We start from the raw sequence: 22,937 nt of genomic DNA, 5'->3' as shown, positions 1-22,937 counted from the left end.
ATTTTCCGAAAACAATCGCGGACGTAATGAAAGTCCAGTTGGCCGGCGGCGCGGAACGGAGAAATCGGGATCGAATTTGTAAGAGAGAATGGAGGAATAACGACCGCAGAGCACGCTGGGACATCGGAAATAAAATAGGAATTCTGTAAAAATAGTCGTGCGTCGCGCCGCTAATTCGTCCCCTTTTTGTCTCGCCACTTATCGACTACTATTGTGCATCCCTGTGAGGTTGCATTGTTGGTTGCACGGCGACTACGTGTATGTATGTGGAAAGACAAAAGAGGTGCTCATTCGAGAAATGCGTCTTTTCCCGCGCGATCGATATGCACACAATACATCGATTTACGAATCTGTCTTTTCTTTTGCTAATTTATATAATAAATTTCTCTTTTTAATTATCTTTATGTTCCTTTAATTCTTTCTATTCTATCTAAAACATTTCGTTTTCGCTTGTACGTTCGAGAGATTTGATATCTTAAACCTTTTTACAAATTAAATAAAAATGGAATTTAAAAAAATGGATTTTAAATCTAATGAATTAGTTAATTAATATTCAAATAGTTCTAATTATAATTTTTATATAATTTTGGTATATTTCAAAGAATTAGGAATAATGATATGTATGAAGTTATTCGAGAAATTCTGATTTTCATAATACGAAATAGAGAGTGAATCATTATTTAACCGTACGTAACATTTATAGTACTCCCCAGGGAAAGAGTTTGCATTCTCTTTTGTAGGGAAACTTAAGCTCAGGTCGACGCTTTTCTTTAATCTTTGCCCGTATCTAGCGGATAATTCCTTCCCGGAAACTGGGCTTAGCTGATTGATGAGACTCGTCGTCGTCGATTAGGAAGGCGTACCCCTTGAAAAGCATAGGTTCGCGCATCTTCTCGACAGAATCGGGTAGTCCCGATCTTCGTCGTTTGTCCTGGCCCCATCCTCATTGACTTTCCAGTCTGCCTCACGCTTCTCCGAATTAACCATTGTAATCTAATCAGTCAGCAAGATTAGAAGAAATTTCCTCCCGTTTCTCTCATCGAGACTCATTGCTCTCTCTATCATTTCTCGGTTCTCCCTTTCTTTCTCTCTCTTGAAGTGAATTTGAGAAAATAAGTTACAACTTCCTCAAAGTTCTCAAGACTGCTCTTTCATCTCTTTGCGCGTGCGACGAATCTGCTCGATCTTGTATCTCGTTCTTTGTAGCCCTGTTTTATCGCGCTATTTACAAATATTTGTCTCTGTATGAATCAGCAATTTGTAAGATTTGACGTAGATGTGTGACTTTGAAGTGCTCCAGAACTGACTGTGGATTTTATTTAGAACCAATTTTTATATAAATATATTTAGCTTCCATAAAGTCGTAACATTTTCTTGTATCCTAAAAATTTTATTTTGGAGAAATCTTTTTTAATTTACTGCTCTCTCTGTGTGTCAAAGACTAAATTTTAGAAATTAAAGTTCTAGTACAATTTCTTCTTCTCTTATGTATTTGTTTTTCATACACAAGGAGTTATATTTTATCTCGGGCAAATAACGAAGAATACAAAGAGAAATCCCAAGAATTGAGTTTACCAAGATTTGAGTTAATACGTATAATATTATGTATTGTATAACAAACAGGAAATTAATTTATTATCAAGTTTTTTAGCGCATTATTAAGAAAAAATAATTTTGTTTGTTTTTCATTAACTTCTGCTTCCGATATGCGATTCTTATCGCATCCGGAGTCGATTAATTTCAATAGAGATAAGATCTGTTTATCGACTAACTGACGGATGAAAAAAGTGAAAGAAATTTAATCGAGCCCCATCTTTCATTTTTATCGAATTAATTTTGACATAAAAAATTTTCCGCTTCGTTTTCATCACTTGGGAAGAGATATCTATGTCCGAGACGCATTTTGACAAATTTACTTCTCTAGTAGCGAGTTACCGGCCTCGCGATCGCGATATCGGAACTGTTCACTGATAGCGCGCCAAACAGCTTGACCTTTCGCATCTCTGTTCGAGAGATACCTGGCTGGAATAATCGATCGGGAATGGGGTCACGTGCCAGCGATAGGGCGACCCGGTTCGTAGTCTTTTCCGCAGGGGAGATACGCCATATCCTCCGGAAAGCGCGATATGCTTTCCCGAATAACTTCGATACGAGACGACGATACTTCGGGTATATCGAGAGACGGGGCGATTTGGCCCTCGACAATTTGCACGCGCGTTCAAGACGACAACCGATGTAATTTATTACGATCGAGCGATCGAAGGCTATCGCGTTTGCTCCCAATCGTATCAAGTGGTTGTAAACTCGAGGAGAATATTGTAATAGCCCGCGAGCATAGGTAAATCTATCTACGGGATCTCATCTTGGCGTTTAAAGAAATATAGATGAAATTTATATCTTTCCTCTCTTTTCCTCTTTAGAAATGTAACCGAAAAAATGGACGGAGGCATTGTGATTATATCAAGCCACCAAATTTTATTATTCCATAATTTTGTTACAATTCTTTACAACATATTATCAACATAGAAATGTTTTATTTTCAATTTCATGAAAATTATCGATTGTCTCGATTTGGATCTAATAAGATTTTTCATCTCATATTTAAACAACTATGTAAGCTAGTTCTTTAAACGATGAATAGTCTTGGAGTGGAAAACACATATCGTTCAAAAATGAATCGTTCTGTATGAAGTCGCCAATCCGGTCACGCGATTTAGCAGGCGAATTAACAAACGGCACGATCTATCTATTGCATCTGTCGCGAGCGAGCCATGATTGATGTGCACAATTTCCGTTTTCAGTTGAACGACGGCGACGTTTCAACATCAACGACAGGATCAAGGAGCTCGGCACCCTTCTGCCCAAGACCAATGACCCGTGAGTACGAATCTCTTTTCTTCCATTGCTTCTCCTCTTCTTCTTCTCCGCTTCGTTCTTTCCTTGTCTCACGTCACACGCTTGCCTTTTCCTCCTTCCTCTTCTCACCCATTGCCACTCCATTTCTCGTAGTCCTCTTATTCTTCGCTTTTGCCTTTTGCACATTCCCCACGGACCATTATTTCCTGTTCGTGACCCCTTACGACGAGTTAGTCCAGGTCAGGTGCTCGAGACGAGAGGCTTTCACCGGAAGTCCATTCTTCGCCCCTTCCACTCTTCTTTCCTTCGCTTTCCTTCCTCTCTCGCTAGCCCTCCATGGCTGCTCGCTCTTCCTTCCTTTACTTCAGCTTTGTTTCCCGTTCTCCCTGTGCAAAGCGCAACGCTTTCTCGTTTAGGATGTCCTTCAACCTAGCGAATGAAGGCAAATGCGAGGAAAGAATGACGCTATGCACCGGAAATACGAGGAAACGAGATTAGAAAAGATTAATTTTATTTATTTCTCGTATTATCACATTTTCTGATAAGTCCGATTATATTCTAAATACATTATTTTACAAAATTGATCTTTTGTAGCGTAATATGTATTTTTTTATATAACTGAAAAGATTTGATATATACCTAGATTAAAAAAATATAATTAAAAAGTTTTCTTTGAATATATTATAACATGGAATTTATTACAACGCTTCGGGAATTTTTATTTAAATTGTGGATTTCCATTAATGCTGAATAAAATAAATCATAATTTACGTACGGTATTTTAACATTTAATGGTATATTATATAACACTAAAACTTCAATTCGTTTTACAATGTTGATTTATCATGACAAGAGATAAGTTTTAATATACGCGATTATTCAATGTTTAATTATCCACTATTATATCATATTATAGTACCATAAAAGCCTTATCTATACTATTCGACATTTATATCTAGAATTATTTATTCAGCTGTAAAATCCTCAATTTGCTAAGTCCCATTAACATACTTTGTTTCTTCTAGTTCATTATATCAATCGTAATGTATATCGACAAATAGAGCTTAAATAAGCTCTAAATGGGACTTAGCAAATTGAGGATTTTACAGCTGAATAAATAATTCTAAAAACTGAATTTAATTGATAATGTAAGATAATAAATTCAAGATTATAAAATTTTCTTTCAACGATAGATCGAGTTGTGATCTCTGCGTAAATAAAATATATTGCAGTGCAGATTTAAAATTGTTTTAAATGATGAATGATAAATGACTTCGTGTGAGAATGTTTTTCAGCCATATATCGGAGGAATTGTGTGTTTTCTCTATCTTTATTTTTCCGGATTCACGTCCACGATCGATTCGTGTCTGACCTGTTTCGGACATGATCCCTCACACGAATCTTCCTCTTCTTCTTTGACATACGATGGACGTACTAACGAGCGATCCTTTTGCATAGAATAGCCGAACGAGTCCGTTCATTTATCAATCCGAAGATCGATCCATTTGTCTGTGTCAACATCCGACGAACTTAAAAACTATCTTTTTCGGGTTGGCCGTTCTCTTTTCTCGGGCGTTGTTTCTTTGAATATCGATTTCAGAAAAACCAGAAGAAAATCGAAACTAATTAAGGTTGTGGCCAACATTAAGTGAAATATCCCGAGAGTAACATTTACGACTAATATTACTCATGACAGAAAAAATTTTAGTGATATTATATTTATTTTAATTTTCCGTCAATGATTCTGAATTTTCAGTCAATGATTCTGAGAAATGATTAATTAAAATTTAAAAGAACATAAATTTCTTCTGAAGGAAGTGTTGGAATAAGTGTTGATAAAACTAGCTTTTATCGAGAGACAATTCTTTAGCTCAGAATATAATTCTTGATGCATTTTATTATCAATTATTAGTTTACCAATAGTTTTCAATGTCGTTCATCTCTTCGCGCGAACGATGTATCGCGAAACGGGGCGCAAAGTTTGTCGTTTGTAATTATTGATTTACGACATCGTAATTTACGTTATCTGTGTCGGATGAAGGAGAAGCGTGCAAGCCGGCATGCGTTCTTTATCTCTGCCATATTCCCGTCATATTTTTCGACACGTCACTGATAGACGCGATAACGAGAGCATGCTCGGGGATTAATGTGTTCCACGTCTCGAATTTCTCTCTCGATATTTGGAGTTGACGAGATGAAAGTTGAATTAATGCGGCTTTACCTCGATCGTGTTTGTCAGCGATAATTTATACTCATTTCAATGCCCCCTCTGGAATTGCATTTAATGCGCATTTTAAATTTTCCGATTGACATTCCGGTCTCGCGCGCACATTAGGCTCGCATTGTCTACGCATCTGTGCATTGCGCGCGACATTGGCACGACGCACATACATCCTCGATTCGCGAAATGTCTTTTATCTAATGACGCTTATTATATCGGTAAGACGATGATGTGCAGTTGCTGCGAACGCGCGATAATGCTTGCTTGCGTCCTATCACGAACGATAAAGAAATTGTCAATCGTGTACATATTAAATACGCGTTGCACAACTTTCATCTCATGGAGATGGATTTATCCATCTGAAGAAATTCGATATGAATCGGGAACATTATGTAAGATAAGTACCTTTAATTTGAATAAAAACAGAAGTAATTCACTTAAATAAATATTTATGATCTTCAAGAATTTTTTATTATAGAGTAGCAGGAAGAAAATATTAGTAATTCCGTTTCTTATAATCACATATTTTTGATTATGAATCTTAGCACAATTTATACGGTATATTGATACGATACGAAATTTTCTAACAAATTTTTTTTAAATATCAAATTTCATACTTTGAATATATTGGGGATGTGCAAAAAGATAATTACACTTATACGATTATGCGGAATATTTTATTTTATTTTTCTCAAAATCGCGGTTGACAAAATTTGTTAATCACATCCAGCAAGGAAGGGAAAGTAACGGCGCGTCAGTAATAACGTACGTTAGAACTTCTCACAGATGCCATGGTGTCTTCTCTGTAACGTCTTTCTCCTGTAAGGTTTTAGTTTCGGCTTTGGCCGGAGACGATATCAAGCGGAACGCGCGGGTAAACTCGGCGCGATAGCACGCCTGTGATAACGAAGTAGAGCCCCGGTTCTAAAGACACCGGCAAACACGGCACAGATTCATCCCTTCCTCCGTTCCGGCGTCTCCGTTCATCGCGTTCAAGTTTCGGAATCGTCCTCGTTTCCTGCAAAACGTTCTAAATCCCCTTCCCTCTCTTGCTCTTCGCTGGCATGCTCCTTACGTCGTTGCTCATTAACGCGAGCGAGCGATGGAGAAACCCGTCGATGCACTTGGCTGTTTATTGTTCGTCGTGCAAACTCGACGTTCTCGACGCGTACGCAAGTATGCAAGTATGAAAACCGCGCGCGACTCGCGAGTAGAGGAGGCCTGAAATACACCGTAACATCGTTCCATCTCCGACGAAGCGTGGAACGTTTAACAATTTTGCTCGTATGTTTCCGTTAAATATAATGAAATTGAATGATCTGTGTGCTTACGCACGGCGCGATATTAAAACTCTTCTTTACTTACTTAATCTTAAATAACTATCTTTCATACGTCTATATTGAGCGTTAAATATTTGTATAAGTACAAGGGTTGTATTCAACGCTAGCACAAAGTGGAGATTAAATGGCTATGTAATATGTATGCCCGAGAATATAGAGAAAATATCTCGCGTTAAAATTTGTCGATTAAAAAATAATCACGATTATATGACGGACGCACGTTGTGCTCGGTAACAAAACAAAACTGTTGGTGAAATGCATATTGGTTTTGTTGAAACTACAGTTGGAATATTTACTAGCATTTACTTGGAAATACGGTAACAAAACTCTCGTTAAATCCTCCAAATCCGTACATGAACAATTCAGCAGTTGCTGAAAAATAAGCTTTCTCTCTTAATGGTAACGTGGAAAATTAATAAAACGCAGAATTTGGTGTAGTAGGCGTGTTTGCGGAAACGCGGTTTACAAGCCCGGGTTAAAGTACGCGAAAGCGCATAACCGCAAATTCTCTCGTCGCAAAGTTGTTGCTGGATAGGGAACATGACGACGTCTCACGTGGAAAAGTGATGCTTTATGCAATGTACCGGCGGCTGTTTGGTTTCGGAGTTTACTCGGCAGACGCAAAATCTCGCAAGTCATGCAGCGACGCGCCCATTCGCGATCCGCGATCGTGCGTGAATTTAATTACAGTTTTGCCGAGGCAATGTAAATTATTAGCAGCATTGCGAGAGCATTCGCGCCGTCACAAGAACGCGGACCATTTTGCTGCGGAACGGTAAAACAGTAGATAATTATTAATTATTTGTAGCTATACCGCTTTGTGATTTATTATTATATAATTTCTAGGTTTATTTCTGAATTATTTAACTGTGCTTTACGAATATAAATTTTGAAATTAAATAAATTCTACACGAAGAGGAACTTTTGTTTGATTCCGTTTTTATTTTCTCGTATGTTATTATCGTCATTCGTTTCCTCTGTTATATTAATTTAATATCTTTTGCAAAGACTAGACTTTTAAATCAAAATTAATTTAATGTCCAATAGGCCGCTGTTTTATTTTTCTTATCAAGATTTTAATAAGATTCTTTGGTCACGCACGAATTAAAAAATGTGACAATCACACATAATATATTTCGATCCTCTCAGTATCCCCGCGGGATAAGGCGAAGGATTATAGTTTCTCATGGGAGGTATTCACCAAGGTGTCCACGAAGGATGGATGTGTCGCACGGACATGACGAATGCCAGCTCATAATAGGCTTTCCATTCGGCGTAGCTCTCCTCTTCGTGAACGGCGGCAACTTGCGATTTTTCGGGCGATAAATCGACGGAACGATTTCGTCATAAATCAACAGCAGCAGAGAACGCGAGAAAAAAAGTGTGAATAACGACGAAAATCCGTGAGTGTTGTTCTCGAGGTTCACATGAAAATATTTAGATCGCAATGGCGAATTTCTAGTGTCTATTACAAAAAAATTTTTTTATTGATTCCATGTCATGTTAAAAGTTTCGTTAATTGTCGGAATATTTGTCGCAACGAGAGACTAACGAAGCAAATGAATTATCGATATCGCCGTTAAAGAAATGTGATCAATAATATATCGGAATGACATATCTATAAGAGAGATAGGACAATCTACTTTTTTCGAGGCGCTATTTAATTACAAATACTGATTTGTATCACTGTGCGAATTATATAGTTTACGAATAATATCTATACTTTATCAGATATATCTTATCTTTATTTGAACAACACAGTTATTGATCTTCCACGAACGGCATTGTTTTGCTTTCAGAAAAAAAAAAAAATACTACCTGTGTTTGTACAACTTGGCACATTTTTCTTTTTTGATCTTCAATGCTCTTGCCATTCTCATCACGTATTCTATAGTAATAAATTTCCGAAATTAAGACGAACGTGCGAGAATACGGTACAGTTAGGATCTCGAAGTCATTCTTGACCAGCAAAAATTGCTACATGTTTCTAAAGTAACGTGCACTTTCTCTGGCAATCCTGAATTTTTCTTACATTCTCTTACATTCTCATTCGCGAGCCGTTTGCGAGGCATTCCTCAGACTGGCATTGCGAGATTGTCCGCGTTGGATCATCGCGAATGTGTCTCTCGCGCGAGCAAGGAGACACCTCCGAGATGCTATCTTCTACTTTCCGCGTACGCAGAATGCTCCTCATGAATTTTTCGAGAGCGTCGCCGTGAGAGAAATTCTCCGGACTACCGACAAATCGCCATATCTGCGAAGGCGCGAGACACGAACTGAGTCGAGGGGAAAAAAAAGTACGAGAAACTTGGCGCGTGTTATGGAGATTCTACGGGATTTCGTTGCCCGCGTCCCGTCGAGATATCGGTCCCGTCCGTCTGATATTCCGCGCGAATTCTCACGCGGAATTCCATCTCGAGGCGACCCTCTCGATGGTGGCGACGGGGGTGACTCGGAGAGACGGTAATATCAGTCGTATTACGGTCGGTTGAGGAACTTTCGGAATCTCCCGCGGAACACCCTGTCTCGAACACGTTTCCGACGAAATAATCGCGCGTCTGGGGTTTCAAACAGTCTCGTGGCCCTTTTCCGGCACTCTCCCTTTCATCAGAGTTGTCATTGCCTTTTTATATTTCTCTGAGAGGAGTCGAGGAAATTGAAAACGTGAGCGCAGTGCTCACGAGTCTCTCTTACCGCTGTTCTTTATGCAACTTGTGGAGGAATCATAATCACGTTATCAGCCCTTTGACATTATTGACGTGAAGGAAGAAAGAAAGAAAGTTGCGAAAATATCACAAATATGAAATGTTTTATTTATTCGAGTTTCGAACGAAAAATTATTTGTTTCTTTATTAATAAATTAATTGTAGATAAAAGTGAAAAATACAGATACGGCGTTTACAGCTTTTATTTTTCAAATCTAAATAAATTTTTTCAGCAGCAATTAGATATAAAATTGTTGGTTCCTTCGTTTGCAGATATTACGAGATCGTTAGAGACGTCAGACCGAACAAGGGTACGATTCTCAAGTCGTCGGTGGAGTACATAAAACTGTTGAAAAACGAACTCACGAGGATGAAGCAGAATGAGCTCAGGCACAAACAATTGGAGCATCAGAATCGCAGATTGCTTCTGCGCGTGCAGGAACTCGAACTGCAGGCAAAGGCGCACGGTCTTCCGGTTTCCGACTTCAACTGGGCGTCCACTTCCGCCATGCTCAACACCTTCCCGAGGAGTAAACTCGAACAACGAAAGGTAAGTATAAAGTCCTTCTCTATCCAGTCCGCATCTTGTTCAAATTCATTGCTTCGAGTATACATCGTCATATTATTCCATTCATTGCGCAAGTTTCTAGTCTAACTTCCGTCTTCGTAATAATTCATACTTGCGTTTGATCTTGATTTATTCTCGCCTTTCTCCGATCCTTAAATAATAAAAATATACTCAGCATTGTTTCACAAGTGTTACGTTTTTCTGTAATATTTATGTAATATTTTTTTTATAAATGTTAATATTTTATTTATACGTGTAACGCTTTCTGACAATAGGATATCTATGCGCAAACGAGTTATTACTTAGCTTAACGAGTAATTTTCACCCTTGATATGCAAAAATATAATATTGTCAATTTTAATTTTATCAAGTATAATTTCATAAGTCGGCGAGTCATTTAATCTTAATGCGACAACGGCGCGGTTAGTTTCGAGGCTATAGCGATCGATCCGATCCTTGATCCGAATAAACCTTCCGCTCCGTTCGCCAGACTAGTTTCATAATGCGTGCATCTGTTCTGAGAGAGAAAAAGAGTCGGGGCCAAATAGCTGTTTGCTTATTCGCTCACTCGCGCGCGATCTCTCCTCCCATTTATATCGATACTCTCGTATATATGAGAACGGTAATGCCGTCTTTTGACAGCGGTGGTTTTATTACGCAACCAGAGATCGATCCGAAGCCGTTCGTGTTTGCATAATGAGAAATGTTTTCTCATTTACGTACAATTGACGTATCGTTCCTCGCCGCGCCTCTCTCAAGCGACTCTCGTTTGATGACGATCTTGTACACCGTTCGATAACTTGATGACGAAGCAATTAGGTAGGATTATGACATACGAATCTTATAGATATCTTTCGAAATCTTCATTCACAAACATAATTTATAGTTTTTTTTTTATATAAAATTTTAACTTTACATAGATTGTAATTTTAGTTACGATAATTGGAATAATGCTCACGAGAAGAGATGGATATTTTTCAAATAGTTACATAATTTAATTTAATTATTATATTAAAATTATAATTGATATAATTTTCGTTTAAAAAGTAGTCAGACATTATTTTCTATTTCTCTACTCATTGGCTATATATATATGTTCATATATATACATATGTTCATATATATATATATATATATATATATGAACATAACAATTTTTTAACTGATAATTCTAATTGATAGCGGATTATTATTCTGAATAATGAATCGCGGCTTATCGTCTGAGCGTTGTGCAAATCGTTTCCCCTCGTTTTACCCCTCGTTACGATTTCGCTCCCTAATTCCAGCCGGAAGGGTGGATCTTCGGAAGATAGCCATTGGCTGTCGTTCTCGTTCTTTCGTTTGCTCGATGACGGAGATATCTCGTGAGATGAGCGACAAAAGTTACCGTTGAATTAGTTTGCCAGATAAGATTGCGCGTACGTACGTACGAGATTTGACGTACACGACTTCGTGATGCGATTAAGAACTCTGAAAGTTTCGATAACGACGGAGCGGCTCTTCGACGACGACAGATTTGGGCCTCTTAAAGAGGCCATGTCACTGGGGAGACACAGACAAAGAAACAGAGAGGTTATTAACATTTTTATTACACCCATGCCGACAGTGGCGTAACTGACGGCCGCTCACATCTGCAGAACTTTTAATGATAAACTTGGAGTGTTGAAAAGAAGTGACGTATAGAATTACCATATGCAAAAAAATGTTTAAAAATAGTTTTTAACATGTTATTAGTGAAGACTTTATTTATCATAAAGTCTCGAATAGCTTGGGATATATAAAACAAAAGTCGAATGCAATCTCTTTAATTTCTCTTTTTATTTACCGCTGTTCTAATTTTATCTGATGTCGCATCTCGTGTCTCTTCGACGAACATTAAAACTCTCCGTCCGTCGTATATATGACGGTACGTGACGGGAGTGACGACGATTCTTGTGTGCATTGACGTTATAATTTACATCCGCTCGTCACATTTTCGGAAATATTCGGAGTCGCGCTGCGACGCGTCAGATAACGAAAGAGACGCGAGATGACGTACCTGGAGAGGGATGAGTTGAATTATTGTTCGAGATAAAGTTCCATCGGAGCGTAAGTAGTCTGACAAGCAGCTTCCTCGCGGTTAGAGAAATTTAAACATTGATAACGTCCCGCTTCGCGATTCGCGCGACGTGTTCCGACCGAGGCGAGAGAAGTGTCTCGCGTATTGCACGAGGAATTTTACTGCGACACTTAACCGTCGGTTTGCTTAACGTTAATTTCGTCCCTCGATTTATCTTGCGCGAAATGTAAACGATGTCGTACAAATGCGTTTCAGATAACGAGGAATTATTTTTAGGAAAAAAAGCAAGGGCGGAATATATATATATATATATATATATATATGTGTATGTATTTTTAATTTAAAATATGTGAGTTGTAGAAAAGAATTATTTAAAAATTCGCGATGATTCGTTAATCCGAGTTCAAAAGATGAACTGCATTATTTATGCTTGACTTATTACAAGTTTGCTTATGTAATTTTTACTCACATTTAAGTTTCTTAGTCAATTTGTTATTTTGTGTAGAAAAATTATAGTTTGTGAAAAAGTGACTCTTATTTCGATATTTGCAGAAAAAAGGTGCACACAAAGGACTTGCGCAACGTTCATTCTGAGATTGGAATAATTGCAAGCGTAATTGCACGCGTTAAATCAGCACGCGCCTGAATGTCGTGCAAAATATTTACCTTTACCACCGGCATCGTGCGTACGTTCGCGAAGTACAGTCCTTATCGCTTGTCTGCCTCTTATCGTACGTGCTACCTCACGCGAGACTTATACCTTTTATCTCGCATCTCAGCGCGTATATTTTCGCGAAAAGAACACTCCGCGCCACTCCAACGTCGGGACAAAGGATAATCGCCGAATGAGCTGTAACGTCAGAAACCACGTTGCGCAACGGCACGCCGCGGCATTTTTTCATGCAAATTTAACGCCCTCCGCGTCGTCCAAGTATATGGCGGTTATGTAAAAACGCGCATGCGATTGCTTCGCGGAATATCGTGTCAAGTATGAAATCGACCGCGAGAAATCGACCGCGGGTGCCAAATCAAAGAGATCTTTATTATTAGACCGGATAAGTAGATTTATGGTTTTTTTTTATATATATATATAAAATTGTTCTTATTAACCTTGAACAGATTCAAGTTATAGAATCCTCTAGAAACTATATTTTACATATCAAAAATATATTTTAAGTGTTACAATTTGATCTGCATTTTATTTATGATATATACGATCTCTCTCTCTCTCTCTCTCTCTCTCGCGAGTGAATCTCGTCGTATGCAATTCATATAAATTCGTACGCAGTGAAGACCGACAAGTAACCGACAAGTCTGACGAATTAGTTGCACCGGTAATATAACGACAGGCAAATTGGATCACGGTCGTTTGCGCCTGAAATGCGATTGGAAATTAATTCCCGTTCTGGTAAGCCGACCCGTCTGTGACTTTACAAAGTTGCTAGAGTTAACTGCGCAGAGAAACAGTTTCAATCAGCTTACTCCGATAATGTGTACAAGGATAACATTTAAATTCATAATAATATTGAGTATTTAATTTTTTAAATTGTTTAGAAGAAATCGTTTAAATCCATTTTATTTCGTTCGATCCTTTTTATTGCAAATTATATTTAATCCATCTTATACTTAATTTTCTTACTTATTAGATAACTTATAATATTTTTAAGATTGATTTTAATTAAAACAAGAGAAGATTCTGAATTTTCTTCATCTACGATTCTACGTTTCTATGAAAATTATTTTTTTCATTTAACAGCTTTTGATCTCTAAATTCTTTATTGCTCATTTTGCCATGAAATTCATCATATCGTATCATATATGAACAGTAATAAAAAATGTTCGATATCACGTAAATCCGACTTTCATAGCGCACATCATTAACTCCCCCCCTCCCTCCCCACCATTGATTAAATATAAGTTCACATTCTCGCTTTTAATTGTGAAAATTTCAGCATGTTTGGCCCTACTTTCAACGGATCGATACTCAAACATCCTTATTTTCATGAAGGCTTTCTATCATATCCGTTTCTACTTCTATGGCAGATCTCTCGCGTATCCGGAAATACTTCTGAAACTCTCACTTCTTCCTTCACGCTTCTCATTCTATTCCGGTCCCAAATCCAACCAAACTCGCCCTCGAGAATGGCTCGTTTTACAGGATGTGGGATGTTTTTCTGCCATAGATGCCGGATCTGACGGTGACGGAAGAGGCGACGAGCCTAAGCATGTCACACCTCGAAGACCTCATGGAGGACGACACCAGCGGTCCCGTACACGGCGGCGACCCGATGCTGTCGTCGCCGCACCTGCCACCATTGAGCCCACCTGCGACCGGCTGTCACCATGGTTTAACTGACGAGGACACCCTCGGCAGCCTGGCGGTGACCACATCGAACTCCTCGTCCGACATGGACATCGTCGCGTAGTCGAAAACCACCGTCGTCCATCAGCTTCGCGCGTGATCGTAGTCGACTTTTGAAACTTGGTCGCGTTAGGTATTTTCCGGTAGTCGCAGAGGTGATCGATTTAGGTTCGTGTGAAGTGGGAAGAGGAGAAAAGAAATAGAGCAGGACACTTCCGTGATGTGCGAAATACGACTTAGAGGCAGCGAACTGTTGCGACGTCGTAGATTCTCATCGTGGAAGAGCGGAAAGAAAATTTGCGCGGCACCAATTGAATTTTATTGGAGTCACTGCATTCTGATGTGGATTTATCTAAAACTAGTCATCGACTTGTGGTCGGGAAAGGAGGTCGGCAAAAGAAATGAAGAAAAATACATATGGGCCTGACGTTGCTTGCCGTGGAGAGGATTAAAGGAGATCGTTCTGAATATTGCGATCGATCCATTAAACAAACGATAACGCTTGAGGAGCAGTCATTATGTTAATATAATGAAGTTTAGAGAAAGAAATATCGATAATCTTTTTGAATTTCGACGACTTGGTCCAATATAAATAATTATTATAGACAAACTAGAAGACTGGAAACCACGGTTAAAATGTTCCCATGGGGATATCACAATGGGGCGGCGCACTTTCAATCACGAATATAATCGTAGGATTTTGCAGACCTGCCATTATCACATCAGTGGTCCCCATAATTCAAGAATATATCTAGCGATTATTGTTGCAATATTATTCCTCTTGGTCATCTAACATATTGTTAATTGTTGGCCGGTTTGAACCATGGGCAACGAGAGCGCTTTCGAAGACCATTTCAAGCTAGAAAATCATCGAGAAGACCGTAAAGAAAATTGCTGTGACAAAAATGTGTCAAGTTCACGTTTCACGCTCTTGAAGATCCATAGTATGAGAAGCTGATGAATGTTTCTCGGGTCGACAACATGAGAACTAAAGAAGCGATCGGACGTTTTCGGTCGGTCAGTCGAGCTGGCCGGCTTCGGGGTCTCTCTCGAAGTGGCGGTGAAAGTCGTCATTGCCTGGCGACGGAGGAGTTCAGGGTCGTTCCAATTGCGAAGAACGGAGGGCTCACTGTCACGATTCTACGAACGGCTGGCCGTTACATGGATGGAATGCGTGACATCTTGCGTGCGTTGTATGCTATGTCAGTGCCACGAAGGACGCGCTCCTGTCGCGCTTGAGACAGGCCTAAATGTTCGCGCGAGACGCTGTTCATCAGCGATGCACCTTGCGTCGTACAACAATTTCGAGATAATTGACGAAGAACGAGAATGTCTTCTCGTAAAAAAAGTGCTAGCTATATAATTCACTATGATATTACTTAATCGCCGAGAAATCATTTTCATAGATTGCGAGCGTGTTCGCGAGGTGTGTCGAGAAGATGATCCGATATGAAATATTTTTAATAAAAGATTTCTCGTGATTTTGTCCTGAAATATCTCCGATAGAATCGGTGAAGTATGCAATTGCACGTGATAATGTTACTTCGATTCATGAAATGATGAAATATCAAATAAGGAAACAGCTTGAGAATAAATTTCGGAAGTAAGCTCCGTTATATGCAAAAAATTCGCTTCGCAGATGGAATATTGAACATTGCAGTGTTTTAAGGTTCGATTTAATCTCTGATTTATTAAACGTAATAATAACATTCGAGTGCCTTCGTGAAAAAAGTCGAAAAAAATATTTTCAAAAATATATCCTTCGATTTCAGTATTAAAATATATATGCACATATCTAAGCAATCAAGATTTTCTATTTTACATAACAAAATGTAACATAAAATTTATATTAATGGCTCCTAGAATCATTTATGTAGCAAATTCAAAAATTTCATGGAAATTCGTGACTATCATTTAAATTCATCCCAAGAATTATAAAATTCCTACATATAAAATCACATTGTCTCTTGCCATTATTATCTTGTAGACATTTTCCAATAGTCAAAGATAGATACAAATAGACGATTAAAAATATAAATAGCATCGAAATTATGTTAGAATGATGAAATATCGGATTCGATAAAGTCTCTTCGCATCATTTTCAAAATGTACGGTAATTTCGTTCGCGTCATGAAAACCGCGTATCGAGCCGATCGCACAATCTGAGCGTTCGCGAGAAAGAGATGAAAGGCTCCCGCGATCTGTCATTAATCGTCCGTGGTTTGCGACAAAGGAGTATGTCGACGTCGATATCGGGATGACGTCGATTCCGGCAGAGACTCGCAACGGATGAGCGAGTATTATATCCAAGTTCGTTATAGCAAGTTTGCTGGTAATTATTATCCCTGATAGTATGCACGTCGAGCTGTACGTCTCGTATGTTGCTTGTAGCGGGTTGCGGCTTGAGTACACGGTGGCTTTTGTGCGATGGGCCTTGATTTCACCACTTGCCTCGTCTCGGTTTGCGTCGGCTGTAACCCACATCGCTTGATCCACGTCGCCCCGAGCCAAGATCGATAATTACTCGATCGTGGACTACCGTCGATAAATCGTCGGCGGTCGTTACGAAAGAATAGGTAGGTAATTAAGGTATCACCTATTTTCCAAGGAAGCGAGAGAAAATTTGAATAAGTTGTAAAGCAAAAAAAAAAAAAAGACAAGAGACATTATTTTGCATACTTAAATCGAGTTGCTAAATATTAGACGATCTTAGCGGGCGCAAGTTAATTTTCATGATAAATTAGGAAACAGGAATTTTTTTATCAACCACGTGATGCATTTTTCTTGTGTGTTTGAATCTGAAATTAAATGAAATATTATTTTAACGAAAGCACACCAAAGAAAGGAAGGCTATAAAAATGTTTTCGTCTAATTACGAGATAGGATTCTTTCTTCATTCTTTGCGAATGACTGTATATCGTAGATAATTTTCCGATTGATAAATATTTTATATTCTCATGCAGTGAGAGAAAACTATAATAGTTTAGAATATCTGTAGAATATCTAAGCTATCACTATATTCAACACACGTGTTTAAATTGGAAGCGATAAACAGATAACAGCTACTTGTTGATAAGAGAGTCTATTGAGAAAAAAGAATATTTTTTGAAAAGTTATCTTTCAGTATTTTGATTTTTTCCATTTGATTTATAAATTATATATATAAAAAATATTAAATAATAAATCATTTACAGAATCATATAAAATAGATTTAATAAACATTAATTATGACATATTAATAAATTTCGCTATATAAATATCAATTACATTCGATATCAGTTTACGTACGTAGTTTTGAAGAATTTTTTTCTTATGTGCGCATTTTTCCGCCAATTGTCTCATTATCTACTTCATTTATGTTGTCGAAAGTGATAGTTTAGACATTCCAGATATGCATTACGCGCAACAGCCAACACGCTGCCTTCAAATGGGTTCTTATCGTGTCATTAATTTTTATTCAGACAAAGAACTCTCTTTTATATATATTAAAAAAAATAAATTCTCGGTATGAAAGCTCGTAAATTATAAGAAATATTCGTAAAAATAATTACGTTTGAAAGTTCTTGATGAGGAAAACGATGTCTTTAAGTAAAATGGTGCCAGTTCAATCAAGACCTCGCTTGATAAAAGATATTTTACTATAATAATCGAAAGTACACATCGCAACTATACGATCGTAATCCCCCTGCGATTTTCTCCAGATTAAGTTTAGATCGATTCCTCGATGTAAATGACATTTAGCATATAATATATATATATTGACATGTCTCAAAGTCAGAACAATCAATGTCGACTTTCAAATAAAAGAGAGAACAAAGTCCTCATGTCTGTATATAGACCTTCCCATCGAACTTTCGAGTCGCAGAGAGTTAAATAAACGCGACTTTGGTCGTTCTGGCTTCGAGACGCTCGTTGTGTAAGATACCTATAGAAACGTATTTTTGTACCCAATATGATATCCACTCGCGCAGGTCGCAAGTTTTTGGTGTACGAAAATCTGTAAGTCTCGAGGATATTTCCTCGTCGTGATCGCGTCAGCGTACTCTCTGCTACTCTCCTACAAGATCTACACAAACAATATTATATACAGCACGCCAGAGAGGTGCTATATCGTATATGCGGTGTCCGTTTCTCGCGGTGCCTGCAAGCGTGACGGAACGAACGAGCAAAACGTTGCGACTGTTGCGGCAACTGCAGTTGCTCGCGGAGACTGCAATGCCCCGAGGCTGATACGTCCATTAACAAATCATCCCGTTCGCAGCGTATGAATTTATCACACACCCTTCTCGCGCACGTACGACCGAGGTGGCAAATAATTTTATATTAACGTTGTCAACGTGAGCTCTTGTTGATTAATTGATGGTTAATTCCAGTTGCGAGAAGGCTCGACAAACATCAAAAGTGTAACGTATGAAGGAGAGTGAAGGTTCATAGAGAATAAGGAATAAATTAGTAGACTTTTTCAAGTTCCCGAGCTCTGTAAAGGTTAATTAAAAATTTACATGGAGCACCTTAGACGTTTTTAATTTTTTACGTCATTTAGGTATGAATTTTCCCGATAATTTGAGGTCAATTTTTCTTTAGGAGAAAATTTGATTAAACGTTATGTTTATGCAATTTTTCAATATCCTGTTTGAAAATTAAGTAAATAGATTTCTTTGTTTACGATCGAAACTTTAAAAAAAAATCTCTTGATCTATTTATTACTTATGATTGGAAATACTATCGCTGACCAGATTTTCATTTGGATAGAGTAAATTGATCAAAGAATTCATACAAGTATTGGAGAACGTCTGATCCGTCTTCCGTGATGTCCTTATACTCGATTCTTAAAATTGAACGTGAAGTCGAGAAATTTCGAATGATTATCAAGGTTCGCCGAATGTTCTTTCGCGAAATCGGGTCAACTCGCAATTCCGTGCACGAGACGTGCGACGCAGAATACGTAACGATTCAACGGTGCATTCGCCGTCGGTCGGCGAAATAGCGGAGGCGTCAACCCTCCGCTGCTGGTGCTGTGTAACCACCGGGGAAAAATAAATAATCCGGGTACACGGTGCGCGCCGAAAGTAAATACAGATTCGGCGGCTCGCGAAAAACTTTCTTATCGGGGACGTGTCCTCGTAAAGGGAGTCTGTCAGGACTTTTGGCGGGGACGTGATTGCTCGGATTCGTTCCCGAGATTTGTACGAAATATCACGCGTATGAAATATTCATCGTTTCGTGTAAACGTTGAAACTTTCGACGACATTAGATTTGTTTCTCTCGGCTCTTAATATCGATTAATTAGAAATTAGAAAGATAAAAGCGTGACGTTTGTTAGGCGTTTTTTGACGTTTGAGTTTGGTAAATGATCTCGCTAAAGCGTAAAACAGAGTTAATTAACGTTGAGATTATTTTTTTATTAACGTCGACATGGCATGACGCCATCGAAAGTCGCGAATTTTTTCTTAAAACTTAAAGTGCCAAGGGCTACTGCCGTCACGAGTGCACAACGAAAGTTAAGTATGCAATAATGATTAGCAGGCGTAACTGGTTTGCCAACGAGCCTCGAAATAGGTCATGCCCCGGAGGTACGCCATTTAGAGAGTGCCGCCTACCTTTAAACCCAGAACGAAACTAATTTCTGCCGGAACGAAATTTCACAGCAATGTGCAGTAGCGCGTTGCGGAAGACGTATTGGAAATTTACTCGAATGTAGCTATTCATGTGTTTTCGGTTATAATATTTCCTAGGTGCATATTGATTGCTAGGGAAATTTCTAAAATTTAAGAAGAAGATACAAATATATTGCATAAATTAAATATTTTATCTTACTTTGACGAGACATTACCTTTTCTTACAATTCTTTTTATATCGATAAAGATTAAATTCTCTATTGGCACATTTTCACAGAGTTCATTTTTTTCGTTCTTTAAAACTTTTTATGAAATTTCCCACTCCCGATTTTTTATTTTGACATTTCTTTTTAAAACGTTCCTTGTTTGAAATTTCAAAATATTTGTCATTACCAATTTAAAAGGTGTTGAAATTGATCTTTCACGTGTATTAATTCGGCCTAAACGTATATATGAAATTGTACGTTACACACACATTTACACTTTTTTTTTGCTTATTCGAAAATTCAATCTCTTGATTCGTCATGTCCCAAGTATCTTTTGACACGCAATCTTTGCAACTTCACCGATGCTGATATCACAAGCTCACGAGTTGTGCGTCGTGAATCGGTATCGGTGTGCATGCGTGACGATGAGAGTAAAAGCAAAAAGAAAAAGGAAAAAAATACAAGCAGGTGCGTCAGCTATAAATAAAAGACAATGATGTGTATGTATTTGAGCGTGTGTGTGTGTGTGTGTGTGTGTGTTACATGCCGAAGAGAGCAAAATTGAAAATTCCAGGAACGGAATATGTGATCGTGCGGGATGACGCGAGTTCTCTCGCCTCTGCAGCTTCTCGCGACGTCGGCATTGTACCACTTTTTAAAGCATGATTATTAAATTTTGCAACTGAATGATTTACGAATGAAAAACCGGAATCCAGCAACGTACTTTTTTTATTCGCAATTTCTTGTCGTCAGTCGGTGTCGTATTTGATATCCTTTTTTTTTTTTAATTTCAGTTTTCGAAAATTGAGTTTTTGTAATAGCAATTGTAATATTCTTGTAGAAAGTTTGATATTTATTTTGGCGCCCGTTCAGGGTTCGGGCCGAATTGGATTTTCCTGCGGCCGAGTTTCACCGTCTCGTTAATAAAACATCGGCACAGACCAGGCCGAGGACGAGCACGCGCTCGCAATGAGCCGCGCGTGTCCCGTGTTTTAACATGCATTCGCGCTGTACATAACATCCCGATAAGCCGGTTCCGCCGGCTTTTCCCCGTCATCGGCATATGTGCCGCGTACGTTTGTCATTCATTCGTTTGTTCGTTCGTCCGTTCGTTTGTTCGTTCGTCCGTCCGTCCGTCCGTTCGTTTCAGGCACACCGCGCTTGTTCGCTGACAGTCGATGGTTAACGGTGCCATAAGCGTGTCACGCGAATCTAAATGTGCCGACACTACGTGTCGCATTGGCAACGTGAAGATACCACGTGACACCATCGTAAACACGTATAGAATTCGAATGCACGCTCGTATCGAGGGGAAGGTCATTATTATTTCGAAGAATCCTAATTTTTTGAATTGAGAAATTACACTAGGAATTGTGACATTTCGACATATCTTAACAAAACGTAGATTCTTCAAGGCACACTCGCTCGCCATTCGCGATATCATGGAGATAAAGATTGTGAAAATGACTCGTGTGCTGTGTGCTTCGTTGAATTTTCTCTGGGTGCGGTCCCCTCGATGCAAAATTGCGCGCACGCTTCGCAAGCATGGATAAATCTTGAGACGTCGAGCTGTCGCGAGCGAGAGCGTATCCCGGCCAATCTCGTATCTCGAAGCGGGCGCGCGTGTAAGTCAATACTCTCGGAATGCGAAAAGGCGTTTTCCGCCGAGAAGAGAGATCGCTTCGACACGCGAGGGAAGAGATCTTCGATCTCTCGATTTCCTGCAGCCCTCTCTATGATAACTTGTGCGATGCGGTGAGGTATACACACCTAACAGACATAAGCGAATAAGTGCAATACGTAGGTAGGAGAGAGAGAGAGAGAGAGAGAGAGAGAGAGAGAGAGAGAGAGAGAGAGAGAGAGAGAGAGCATATGAAAAATATATATATATATATTTTCGGAGATATTTTATTACCAGGGAAGACTTTATTACGTTATCGCCAGACCTTGCATCTTATTCCGATCTTTATCTTCCTATTTAAGATCTTTCTCGATCGGATAGCTATGATTTTCTTGACAAATGTTTGTATGTAGAAGATGCAAATAGCAATACATATATATAAGAAAAATGTGTGTGTGTGTGTGTGTGTGTGTGTGTGTGTGTGTGTGTGTGTGTGTGTGTGTGTGTGTGTGTGTGGTGTGTGTGTGTGTGTGTGTATGAGTGAGTGAGTGAGTGAGTGAATGAATGAGTGAGAGAAAGAAAGAGGGACAGAAAGCGTGCGATAAGAAAAAAATGATGTTATCACTTTTCATAGTTTAATTGTTGACAATGCAAGACAGATGTGAATAAAATGAATAATGTTAATTATATCGATAACAATAGTAATAATGAAAATTATCGTTATTGTTGCGTCGTTAATGTTACCGTTGAGATGATATTTTATCATTCGTCATTGTTACATCGAGGTGTTGCCGATGGCAATGTTTCGTCTCGATGACGATGACTATTCATTCATTGTTATCAGTTATTATTGTGCGATTATTAGGACCTATAATTACGATCGTGTAATTATGATCGTTAAATGCACGCTGCGACGAGCCAACCGAATTTTGGAATTGTGTTACGTTCGATGACGGTTCGTCGTAATGGCGAAGAGGAATGACGAATTATGTTACGTTATGCATATATTTTACTTGCTCGTTGTTATTCGCGATATTGCGACTGCAATTTGCATAGAAGCGAATATAACGCAGTGCCTGACAAAACGAAGATAAAGGATGACGTTACTGAATCGTGAAGTCTCTTTATTCTTCGTCAACATGATCGCCTTTCTCCCGCTTCCGTCTCCTTTCTCGCACCATCCGCGTTGAATTGGAATTACGCGCATTATACGAAACAACAAGAAAGAGAATGATTTATTGTTTTACGTATGAAATTGATTATTTTATACTCTTTGTAAGAAAGAATATTTTTACGGTCGGTCAGATTGATGATCGCTAATTAACAATTAGTACTAATTCAATTCAGCAATCTATAATTCCGATAAACGTATATTTTATTC

General features: G+C 38.6%; 1 protein-coding gene and 1 long non-coding RNA gene across 2 annotated transcripts in view; one reads left to right on the top strand and one right to left on the bottom strand.

The window, feature by feature from the left end:
* Mitf (transcription factor Mitf) overlaps positions 1-22,668 on the top strand; it is a 68,905-nt gene extending 46,237 nt beyond the window's left edge. Inside the window, exons 5-7 of the mRNA XM_089084432.1 lie at positions 2,802-2,877; positions 9,396-9,672; positions 13,933-22,668. Of these exons, the coding sequence (XP_088940558.1) occupies positions 2,802-2,877; positions 9,396-9,672; positions 13,933-14,175 (596 nt within the window). The 3' untranslated portion in view covers positions 14,176-22,668. The remainder of the gene's footprint in view (positions 1-2,801; positions 2,878-9,395; positions 9,673-13,932) is intronic.
* Positions 9,212-12,583, bottom strand: LOC148938283 (uncharacterized). The gene is made up of 2 exons (XR_016141228.1): positions 12,416-12,583; positions 9,212-9,841 (listed from the first exon to the last, which is right to left on the bottom strand). It is a non-coding gene; the product is annotated as an uncharacterized LOC148938283 (long non-coding RNA).
* Positions 22,669-22,937: the final 269 nt, after the last annotated feature.

The sequence above is a fragment of the Pogonomyrmex barbatus genome, unplaced genomic scaffold (assembly GCF_055798465.1).
Source record: "Pogonomyrmex barbatus isolate J1 unplaced genomic scaffold, ASM5579846v1 scaffold1, whole genome shotgun sequence".
NCBI lineage: Eukaryota > Metazoa > Arthropoda > Insecta > Hymenoptera > Formicidae > Pogonomyrmex > Pogonomyrmex barbatus.
The sequence above is the reverse complement of the archived record's forward strand: the minus strand, read 5'-3'. Positions and strand labels throughout refer to the sequence as shown.